The 12131-nt window shown below is 43.6% G+C and overlaps 1 protein-coding gene across 1 annotated transcript in view; it reads right to left on the bottom strand.

Moving 5' to 3' along the window:
- HEPHL1 (hephaestin like 1) overlaps positions 1–8300 on the bottom strand; it is an 81563-nt gene extending 73263 nt beyond the window's left edge. The window contains exon 1 of the mRNA XM_039520704.1: positions 8071–8300. Coding sequence (XP_039376638.1) covers positions 8071–8240 — 170 coding nt within the window. The 5' untranslated portion in view covers positions 8241–8300. The remainder of the gene's footprint in view (positions 1–8070) is intronic.
- Between the last annotated feature and the right edge of the window lie 3831 nt (positions 8301–12131).

Genomic DNA, 12131 nt, shown 5'->3' with positions numbered 1-12131 from the left:
CACACCCCTTCCTTTGGTCAGTGTGGGACTACAATGAGGTAATGCTCACCTGACTCTGAAGGGGGTGGGGGCAAAGCCAAGTGGGAAGAAAGAACACGATAAAAGGGAGAGCTGTTTTCCATGCTTTTCCTCTCTCTTCCACCTCCATCAACAGACATCACCACCAAGCGACTAAAGCACTGATCAAAGGGGAGAGCCTGGTTGAAGGGCAACCAGCCAGCCTGTGGTGAAAAGCATCTAAGTTTGTAAGGGCACTGAAAGTGTTAAGATCAGCTTAGAATACATTTTGCTTTTATTTCATTTGACCAAATCTGACTTGTTATGCTTTTACTTATAATCACTTAAAATCTATCTTTTGTAGTTAATAAATTTGTTTGTTTATTCTACCTAAAGCAGTGTGTTTGGTTTGAAGCATGTCAGAGACTCCCCTTGGGATAACAAGTCTGGTACATATCAATCTCTTCGTTAAATTGACAAATCCATATAAGATTGCAGCATCCAGCGGGCATAACTGGACACAGCAAGACGGAGGTTCCTAGGGTTGTGTCTGGGACCGGAGATATTGGCCAGTGTCATTCGGTTGCACAATCCAAGCAGTGGCTGGCCAAAACTGCTCACTCATGTAGCTGGGAGCAGTTTCATGCTAGAGACTGTGTGTGAACAGCCCGGGAGAAGGGATTCTCACAGCAGAGCAGTAAGGCTGGCTCCCAGAGTCAAGGATTGGAGTGACCTAGCAGATCACTAGTCCAGATAACACCAGGGGAATGTCACACCCCCTATTGCAATGACTGGCAGCAGCAACAGAAGTAGCACTGAGTAGACAGGCTGCTACTGACATTTTAACCTGTGTTGTGTAACCCCACTTGGAGCACTTCTCCAAGTGGTGGTTAAAATGCCAGCAACCACCAGAACAACCTCTGCGCTATCGCTACTGCTAGGAGAGCTGAACCAGTGGGCTTAAACATGGACCAGGCCTAAGATCACACAGCATCAAATCAAATGGGGTAGCAGTGTCTTTTTAACAAGGTTCAAAAACATTTAGCATTTTCCCTCCACATATTGATACATTTGGGATTCAGCGAATCCCTAAAATCTTAAGAGAAACCCCAGTTTGTTGCTGGTTGAGTGTGGTTATAGTGGTTACATTCCTGAGGTGAAGTTCTGGCTCCACTGAAGTAAATCACAAAACTCCCATTGGCTTCAGTGGGAACCAGATTTCACCTCTGGCCTTCTGACACCCAGCTGTTGCTGACCCATGCCACAGTGATCATTTTAGTGATGCAGTTGGGTCATTGGGCCACCTAAAGCTTTAGCTATTAGTTTAGCATCTATGATAAATGTATTGTCTTCATTTAGCTGGACAGGATCAGCCAGTTGGCACATTTAATACATTTTGTCTGATTCTCTGGTAACAAATGATGCCCCTTGGTGTGGCTGGATGTAGCTGAGGGCAGGACTTAGCTCACAGCTCTGGTGGCCTGCTGTGAGAGACTAGATTTCACCTCACTTAATGCCTAAATACTGTCAAAACTCAACAGAGATTTAAAAGATTTATGAGCTGCAGAATTATCTTGGATGGATCAGAACACCTCATAATCAGCTAAGCCTTATCCTGAGGCTCACTGAAAGGATGGGGAGGAGTTTCACTGAAGAACCCATGCCTAGAGGCATTTTTTTTTCAGAGGCATAAGGCAAGAGAAAAATCCATTGAGTGTATCCTGAGCTCTCCCCAGCACAGCCATATGGCCACGGCTGGCTTGGGTCAGCTGACCCAGGCTTGCAGGGCTTGGGCCTGCTTGGGCCATGTAGATGTTTGAATTCGGACTAAAGCCCAAGCTCTGGGACCCTCTACTCTCACGGGGCCTCAGAGCCCAGTCTTGATTTAATCCTAAGTGGAGCACAGGATCTGGTCCATGAGATTAATATAGCTCAACTGCTCAGTAGTAGCAACCATAATATAATTAAATTTAACATTTTTGTGGTGTGGGGAATACAAAAGAAGCCCACCATAGAAGCATTTCCCTTCAAAAAGGGGAACTTCACAAAAGTGAGGAAGCTTGCTAAATGGAACAGTTACAAGAGTGAAATGCTTGTAAGCTGCACGGAAACTTTTTAAAAACATCGTTAACAGAGACTCAAATTAAATGTATACCCCAAATTAAAAAAAATAGTAAGCGGACCCAAAAAATGCCACAATAGCTAAAGAACAGAGTAAAAGAGGCAGTTAGAGGCAAAAAGGCATTAAAATTGGACGTGAAATCCTACTAAGGAAAATAGAAAGAAGCGTAAATTCTGGTGAATCAGGTGTAAAAGTATAATTAGGCAGGCCAAAAAGAAATTGAAGCGCAACTAGCAAAAGTATCTTAAATTAACAGCAAAAAGTTTTTCAAGTACATCAGAAGAGGAAGCATGCCAAAAAATCAGTGGGGCCACTGAACAATCAAGGCACTAAAGGAGCACTCAAGAAAGACTAGGCCAGTGCAGAAAATCTAAATTAATTCTTTGCATCAGTCTTCACTGCAGAGGATGTGAGGGAGATTCTCACACCTGAGCCGTTCTTTTTAGGTGACAAATCTGAGGAACTGTCTCAGATTGTGGTGTCAATAGGAAGTTTTGGATGAACTGATAAATTAAAAAATAATAACTCACCAAGTCTAAATGGTATTCACTCAAGAGTTCTGAAGAAACTCAGATATGAAACTGCAGAGCTACTAACTGTGGTATGTAACTTAAATTAGCTTCTGTAACAGTAAGCCTAACTTCAGTACCAGGCAAACTGGGTGAAACTGTAGGAAAGAACAGAATGATCAAACACACAGGTCAACACAATTTGTTGGGGAAGAGTCACATGGCTTGTGTAAAGGCCTCACCAATCTCTTAGAATTCTCTAAGGGGGTCAACAAACATGAACAAGGGTGATCCAGCAGATATAGTGTACTTGGACCTTCAGAAAGCCTTTGACAAGATCCCTCATGAAAGGCTCTAAAGCAAAGTAAGCCGTCATGGGATAAGAGGGAATGTCCTTTCATGGATCAGTAACTGGTTAAAAGATAGAAACAAAGGGCGGGTGTAAATAGTCAGTTTCAGAATGGAGAGAGGTAAATAGTGGTGTCTCCCAGGGGTCTGCACTGGCACCGGTGCTATTCAACATATTCATAAATCATCTGGGGAAATGGGGTAAACAGCAAGGGTATAATTTTCAGACGATACAAAATTACTCAAGATAGTTAAGTTCAAAGCAGACTGCAAAGAGTTACAAAGGGACCTCACTAAACTGGGTGACTGGGCAACAAAATGGCAGATGAAATTCACTATCGATAAATGCAAAGTAATGAACATGGCAAAATATAATCTCAACTATACATACAAAATTATGGAGTCTAAATTAGTTGTTACCACTCAGGAAAGAGATGTTGGAGTCATTGCGGATAGTTCTCTGAAAACATCCTCTCAATGTGCAGCGGCAGTCAAAAAAGCGAACAGAATGTTAGGAACCATTAGGAAAGGTATAGATAATAAGACAGTAAACATCATAATGTAACCATATAAATCTATAGCACACCCACACCTTCAATACTGCATATATTTCTGACTGCCCCATCTCAAAAAAGATATATAAGAAATGGAAAAGGTACAGAGAAGGGCAACAAAAATGATCAAGGGTATGGAACAGCTTCCATATAAGGAGAGATTAAGAAGACTGGGACTGTTCAACTGGGGAAAGAGATGACTAAGGGGCGATATGATAGAGGTCTACAAAATCACAAACGGCATGGAGAAAGTGAGTAAGGAAGTTTTATTTACCCCTTCACATAACATAAGAACCAGGGGTCACCAATGAAATTAATAGGCAGCAGGTCTAAAAACAAACAAAGGGAAGTATTTCTTCACACAACATACAGTCAACCTGTGGAACTTGTTGCCAGGAGTGTTGTGAAGGCCAAAACTATAACTGTGTTAAAAAATATTTAGATAAGTTTATGGAGGATAGGTCCATCAGTAGCTGTTAGCCAAGATGGTCAGGGATGGAACCCCATGCTCTGAGTGTCTCTAAGCCGCTGACTGCCAGATGCTGGGACTGGATCACAGGGGATCGATCACTTGATAATTGCCCTGTTCTTTGAAGCACCTAACATTGGCCAGTGTTGGAAGACAGGATAATGGGCTAGATGGACCATTGGTCTGGTCCAATATGACAATTCTTATGTTCTTAGGGCTGCTCTGGATGAGAATTCAGGCCAGCTTTGAAAACCAGCTAGCTTCAAAAGGAACATTCCCTAACTTGTGTGCACTAGCTCCTTTAAAGAGAACCAGTTTAGGTTGCCTCCTCTATGTCTTAGATTCCACATCAGTAAAACTGGGGTAATAATACTTACCTGTCTACATCAGAGGGATGTTGTGAGGATTAATCAGTCAAGGTTTGAAAATGAAAATGACTGTGTATAGTAAGTACTAAGCATTATTATTTGCAGAACCCTGCCCTTTCAAAGAGTACTGCCCTGTTGTCCATGTCATCTGGAATGGCATGAATCCAAAGGTTTTATGGGACTGGATTATCCTGCAAGGCTTAATCCCTTTAGTAATCAATTTCTTATTTAAAAGATTTAACAATTACTCTTAGGAAGTAATGTCCTGTAAAAATTAGACTATGAAAATAAGCAGAGTTAACTTAAAATCCTTAACAAAAAGTTTCTCTGTCTCTGAAATAGGTATGTGAATTAATGTCACTGACTTTAAAGTACATGCAACCAAATTCAGAGAGTGCTGTGCATGAATGGGCATCCGGCTCCAAACAGCAAACTGCACAGCTTAGCATTCAAATAGTCCCAAGGGCAGACAGCAAAAATACCATTAACATTACATTCTGCAGGACAGATACAAACTCTTCCTGGTGTGTGTGAGATTTATAAATATCTGCAGCCCATCTGAAGTTAAATTCCTTTCATTGGAGCTCTTCCATCTTAGGAATGAGAGCAGGGAAGCAATCCTCTGCTATCTTGAGCAGGGAAGTGAGACATTCCCATATGTAACACAACTGCAGTAGCCTTCCCAGTGAAAGATCTGGCCACCCTACCCCCTTCCAAATAACAAACTCTGAAATATATTCACATGTGGAGAACAAGCCACCACCATGCAGTCTAGGTATGTGTAATGACTCTCTTGATAACCCTAGGCAATAAAACCTGGGGCCTCCTGAACTAATTGCACAACCTCCCCGCTTGAGCAAAAACACAAAGCCCTTTTTTGCCTCAGTACTGTAGCAGACTCATATTATTTATGAATCAGTCACAGCAGGGGGAAATATAACAGACAATCAACAATGGGCTGCACCTGTGAAGCTCTTGTGAAACTAGTAGAAAACAACCTCATTGTGTTTTTTAAGTTTGGATGCCCATTAGCAGAGTGGGGTGAAATGGTTGCAATACAGTTCTAAGTACTCACGTACTGAACATTTCATTGCTAAATCAAAACTGGTCATGTTTTCTCAAAATGCTCACAGGAACATGGGACCATTTTCAGTTCTATCACCCCGGCACTATTATTTTTTCTCACTAAAATGTCAGTAATTTTGTGAGTGAAAAAGAGTCCACTTTTCTGTGAAGTTGCTGTTTGAAAACATAGTTTTATAGTTTTGCAGTCAAACTACTGTTTTACAAAATTCTGCAAAATGGAGAGATTTCTGGGAGTGTGAATGAATTTGCACAACATTTTCTTCAAAAGTTTGAACACTTTCATTTGTTAGTCATTCCTCTTTTACCAGAAACAGTGATTATAGAGTGTTATGCCATTTCTTCACTCCTTCTCCGTAACCATCACATCTATGCTAAAACAAAAAGTGATAAGTCCATTTTTTTTCACTTGCTAATACTGCATTTTTGGTACTTTTATGGTAATTATCTGTAAAATTGCATATGTCTTCCACCTAAAGTTATTTAAAAAAAATACTTTTCTTGTATTGCTTGAGACTTTTCAAACTATCGTGAATATATCACTAGGGATGTAGGGAACAATCCTATATTGGTTTGGCATTGCCTAGAGAGCTTTTCCATAGGTCTTTTCCATCTCTAACTTCTACAACAGTACAAAGTTCAGAACTGGCGTCACGGTCTACTAGTGTGGACTTCTACACCTGGGCAGAATCCTATTTTCTCCCAAGCCCTACCCACATCCCTGAGCATAGTCCCACACCTGCTCTCTACAGTAGGGGGAGGGTCCGTTAATTTTCTTAATAAAACTAAAACTTTAATATGTCCCCATCTGGACTTCAATAAACACACAATGTTCAAAATTATAGCCGGTACGCCAATTCTCAGGGCCTCAGGGTTGCCTGCTCCTCTATAGGTCTTCCATGGAGTGTAATGGATGGAGAATCAAGCTTAGTTGTGTGTGTAAGAAGAATATACACATCACAATACTATGGTCACAGCTCAGCAAGATACTTAGGCACATGCCTAAATTTAAGCACTGACTTACGTGGCTCCCTGAACCCAGGTCTGTATGTGCAGTATACAGTACGTTTGTATGGACCATCTCCTTCTCATCCCACTTGTACATGTGTTTTTGAATCTTGAATAAGTCTCTCTCATCTCTAACTTCTGTGGTTCCACATAGAATCATAAAAATGTAGAGTTGGAAGGGACTTTGAGAAGTCATCAAGTCCAGCCTCCTGCACTCAGCCAGCACCAAATAAACCTAGACCATCCCTGACAGGTGTTTGTCCAGCCTCTTCTTAAAAACCTCCAATAATGGGGATTTCACAACCTCCTTGGAAGCCTGAATTTATCTACCCATATAGTTAGAAAGATTTTCCTAATATCTAACCTAAATCTCCCTTGCTGCAGATTATGCCCATTACTTCTTGTCCTACTTTCAGTGGCCATGGAGAACAATTAATCACAGTCCCCTTTATAACAGCCCATAACGTATTTGAAGACTCTTATCAGGTCTCTCCTTGCTTTTCTTTTCTCAAGAGTTAACATGCTAGGTTTTTTAACCTTTCCTCATAGGTCAGGTTTCCTAAACTTTTTCTTGCTCTCCTTTGGAATCTCTCCAATTTGTCCACATCTTTCCTAAAGTGTGATGCCCAGAACTGGACACAGTATTCCAGCTCAGGCCTCACCAGTACCAAGCAGAGCAAGACAAATATCTCCTGTGTCTCTTATCATATCTCTGTTAATACACTCCAGAATATTAGCCTTCTGTGCAACCGCATCACATTCTTGAATCGTATTCAGTTAGTGATCTGCTATAACCCCTGGATCCCTTGCAGCAGCAATACTACCACCTAACCAGTTATTCCCCATTTTGTAGTTGTGCATCTGTTTTTTCCTTCCTAAGTGCAGTAATTTGCATTTGTCCTTATTGATTTCAAACCAGTTTTTCCAATTTGTCAAATTTCACCAGTTTACAAAAGATTCTCTTCATTTTTTACGGAAAAGCTGTGCTTAGTGGTGGCAGAACTGTGACGTCACCTTGGGCCAGCACTCACAGAAATACACCTCTACCTCGATATAACATGACCTGATATAACACAAATTTGGATATAATGTGGTAAAGCAGCGCTCCAGGGGGGTGGGGCTGCGCACTCCGGTGGATCAAAGCAAGTTCGATATAATGCGGTTTCACGATAAGATTTTTTGACTCCCGAGAACCTGATTTCCCACATGAATCCTTGTAAAGCAAAGCTGTAATTAAAAAAAACCTTTTAATCCTTTTTGGAGAACTGTCAGCACCTGAAATTCACCCTTCAATAAACATCACAGCACGTATCCAGTGCCTGCACCCCACCCCTATTTTATCAGTAATAAGAGAGATAAGTCATTTTAGACAACAGCAGAGGCCTGATCCAACTCCCATTCAATTCAGTGGGCATCTCTCCACTGACTTGAATAGAAGTCATATCCAGCCTTAAATGTATACTGCAGCCACACTAGCAAAAGTTTGTTGTTTTTTTACCTAAAGTTCAGTGACGGCACAAACTTAAGACATTTTAAGACAACATCAGTAACCTAAGGATTTTTCTTTTGAGACATCATGAGATCTGATTTACCAGAAACCTGAGGGACTTACTCATCTTCTGTGAGGGTTTGTCCTGTAATCAGATTCTTCCCAGTTGGTGCATAGTCCCAGTTCTCCTCCACAATTCCAATATAATAGGTTCTGGTAGTTGCTTCTACTAACACAAACAGCCAAAGGAATTTAAGAGCCAGCCTGCAGCCACCATACAACACAGAAGGCATTTGTAGGTGTAATTGCAACTCAGGCAGCCAGCGTGCAGCAGAGATGGCTCAGCCCTCCCTCCCCTTAGCTCTCAACAAGTTATAAATAAGGAGTGGACAAAGCAAAGCTCCTCCTATTCAGCAGTTTGGGGCTGGGATAGACAAGAAAGCTTGTGCAAGCAAAACAGGCCCATTGAGGGGGTTGCCATGGTGACAGGACTTTTGCCAGCCCTTCAATGAATGTGTAACTGGCTTATTTTTGTTTGCCTTTCAGGTTACAACAAATCAATGTTTTGGGAAGTTTGGATGCTTGTTAGTCCTTCTTCCACTTTTACCAGAAAGTGTGGTTTGTAACGTTAGGCCAGGTTTTTTTGCTCATCATCACATCCACATATATTTTTTTTAAATATTTACTTTTCATCATTTCTTTAGACCTTTAAATCTAGACTCTTGGACTTTGCTTAGTAACTTTAAGTCACTAGAAATTAGGGTGACCAGGTAGCAAGTGTGAAAAATCAGGACAGAGGGTGAGGGGGTAATAGGCGCCTATATAAGACAAAGCCCCAAATATAAGGACTGCCCCTCTAAATCAGGACATCTGGTTACCCTACTAGCCACTGCACAGTTGAGAACAATCCTAATTTTCATAGGGTGGATGCTCAGCACTTTCTAAACATTAGGCCCCTTTAAATCTTTTCAAGTCGGACCCCTAAAATATGGAGGCATCCAGGATAAGGTTGACAACTTTCTAATTGCAGAAAACCAAACACCCTTGCCCTGCCCCCTGCCCTGCCCCTTCCCTGAGGCCCCGCCCCCACCCACTCTGTCCCCCCTCCCTCCATCACTCTCTCTCCCCCACCCTCGCTCACTCACTCATTTTCACCGGGTGGGGAAGAGGGTTGGGGTGTGGGAGGGGGTGAGGGCTCCAGCTGGGGGCGTGGGCTCTGGGCTGGGGTAGGGAGTTGGGGTGTGGGAGGGGGTACAGGCTCTGGCTTGAGGCCAGAAATGGGGGTTCAGGGTGTGGGAGGTGGCTCCGGACTCGGGCAAAGGGTTGGGATGCAGGAGGAGGTATGGGCTCCGGGAAGGAGTTTGGGTGTGGGAAGGGGCTCAGGACTGGGGCAGGGTGTTGGGGCCCAGGAGGATGTTGGGGTGCAGGCGCCAGGCAGCGCTTACCTCAGGCGGCTCCCAGAAGCAGCTGGCAGGTCCCTCCAGCACCTAGGTGGAGGGATGGCCACAGGGACTCCGCACGGTGCCCCCACCCTGAGCTCAGGCTGTGCAGCTCCTATTGGTCAATGGAGCCAGCGCTCGGGATGGGGGCAGCACGTGGAGCCCCTGTGGCCCTCCCTCTGCCTAGGAGCTGGAGGGATGCTTCCAGGAGCCGCGCAGAGCCGGGCTGGGAGCCTGCCATCCCCACTGCACCGGCAGTGCCGCTAACTGAACTTTTAGCAGCCTGGTCAACAGTGCTGAGCGGAGCCGCCAGGGTCCGTTTTCAACCAGACGCTCTGGTAGAAAACCGGACATCTGGCAACCCTAATCCAATATTATTAGTCACTTTTGAACATCCAGGCCCAATTGTTTATAATAGGAGAATACACACAATTATATATGCAAAATATATTTGGAATACAAACACAAACAAGCAATGTTAAAAGGACATTATTTAGATTGCAATGACAAGCTCTCAAGTTAGGAAATGTCTTCCCCGCCCCATTCTGCCCCCTCCCCCAAGCACGCTGCGCCCTCACGTCTCTCCCCTAGCCCCAGTGCCCCCAGATGCTGTGAAACAGCTGATCCATGGCAGGAGGTAGGCACTGGGAGGGAAGGGGAGGCTCTGATTGGTAGGACCCGCCAGCAGGCAGGAGGCGCTGGGTGGAGGGAGAGGCGTTGATAGTGGGGCTGCCAGTGGGTGCTCAGCACCCATCACTTTTTTCCCCGTGGGTGCTCCAGCCCCGGAACACCCACAGAGTCGGCGCCTATGTATGAAATCATCCTTTTTCTCCTAGCAATCACCTTCCTCAGTCATGACACACGTTCCAGCTTCTGCAACAAACTAAACATGGGTCCTACAGACAACAGTATCCTTCACTGCACAACCCTGAGTCATACCTAGATCACGGCTGTCTGAATGAGACAGGGTCCTGTCCAAAGTATAGTATGGGAGCATGTAATTATGGTTGCCAACATTGTATTTAAAAAATAAGGGACTGTTTTCTTAAACCTCTGCCTCAATTCTCTCAACAATATGATGATGATAATGAATGAATAAATAATAATAATAAGCAGTACTCACGTATTCGCCAGGGGTATTTCTTGCTGCTTTTTGCAGCACTCAGCAACTCCCAATCTTGTACAGAGATGAAGAAATAAGGAACATCCCTTTTAATAAGGGACTGTTGGTAACCCCAGGGCTCTACCAGAAAGATGCAGCCATAAGTACTAGCCCCCTGTGGTTGAAATACTGGCTACAAGGTGTCCTGGGCTGATTTAGTACAAGACAGGCAATTTTCTATTTAAATAAGGGTTGTGTCTTGTAATATGAGACTGTTGCCAACCGTACATGTAATTAAAGACTATCACAATGCATACATGCAAAGGGGTCAAACTGAGATTGCACAAGCAGCTTGAATTCTTACATTTCCTTACTTCAGGGTGCTAGACTTTGCAGTCTTAATAGTGTTCTTTTAATGTGGTGCATGTATATAATTTCCCCTAGGTTTTCAAAAAAGCAAACTGAAAAAACAGAAATTCCCTCATGTGGCATCATATTGACACCAAAATAGTTCATCAGCAGGGTTGGAACATTTTAGATGCACCTCACAGATCTTTACCACTTGAGCTAATGATGTAACTGATACTAACAGTAGGTTGTAATCCTCCATATGGACCAGCACTAGTGAGCACTGAACCGTGCACTTTGATAGTGGGTTTCACAGAACGTTGCTGACAGCAGAAGAATGGTGCGATTCAGGAATCTTGAATTCCATTCCATGCTTGGCAGAGAGAGGGGGAGTGAAGTGTTCTCTAGTGGTTACAGATGCTTCTGCCTATTCTCCCCAAATGTGACCTCTTCTGCCCCATCCCCTCCAATCTGTCCCTGTCCCAGTCCTGTCCATTCCCCAAGTGTAAAATGTCCACAGTATTTGTGATGGGTTCCCCCTGGGGTGCTGCCTGGAACTGGGGTGCCACTGAGCCTTCTGACCAACCATCCTAGGCTCCCTCTCTTATTGTGCTGCTGTGACGAGCTGCAGACCCGCTCCCGGTCCTACACTTCCACCAGCATTCACACACCAGCTGCAGTTACATGCAAGGCTCTCTGACCAGCCTCTGCATGAAGCAACAGTAGAAAGGCTACAGCCAAGGTAACTCTCAGCTCCCCAGGCACGCACCCACTCTGGAGCATAAACCCAAAATTATACCAGCTTGAGCTGCACAGGGATTTGTACAGTGTAAGCTCACAGAGTTCGACACCCCCCCAAATGTGAAGAGGACTATGCAACAGCCTTTGCCCCTTGACCTTCGATTTCCCATGCATTTCACTCCAACTCACTGGTTTAGATAAAGCAAAAAACAAGTTTATTAACTACAAAAGATAGATTTTAAATGATTATAAGTGAGAGCAAACAGATCAAAGTAGATTACCAAGCAAATAAACAAAAACGCAAACTAAGGCTAAAATACTAGAAAGATGGGATACGAATTAGCAAATTCTCACCCTGGCGGATGATACAAGCAGGCTGACGATTCTTAAAGCACAAGCTACACTTGCTTTACAGCTTGGACTCCCCAGGTTTTCATACACAGGCTAGAAATCCCTTTAGCCTGGGTCCAGCATGTCCCTCAGTTTAGTCCTTGTTCCTCAGGTGTTTCCAGGAATCTTCTTGTATGAGGAGTGAAGAACCAATGATGATATCA

Source organism: Mauremys reevesii, linkage group 1, assembly GCF_016161935.1.
Source record: "Mauremys reevesii isolate NIE-2019 linkage group 1, ASM1616193v1, whole genome shotgun sequence".
NCBI classification, from domain to species: domain Eukaryota; kingdom Metazoa; phylum Chordata; order Testudines; family Geoemydidae; genus Mauremys; species Mauremys reevesii.
The sequence above is the reverse complement of the archived record's forward strand: the minus strand, read 5'-3'. Positions and strand labels throughout refer to the sequence as shown.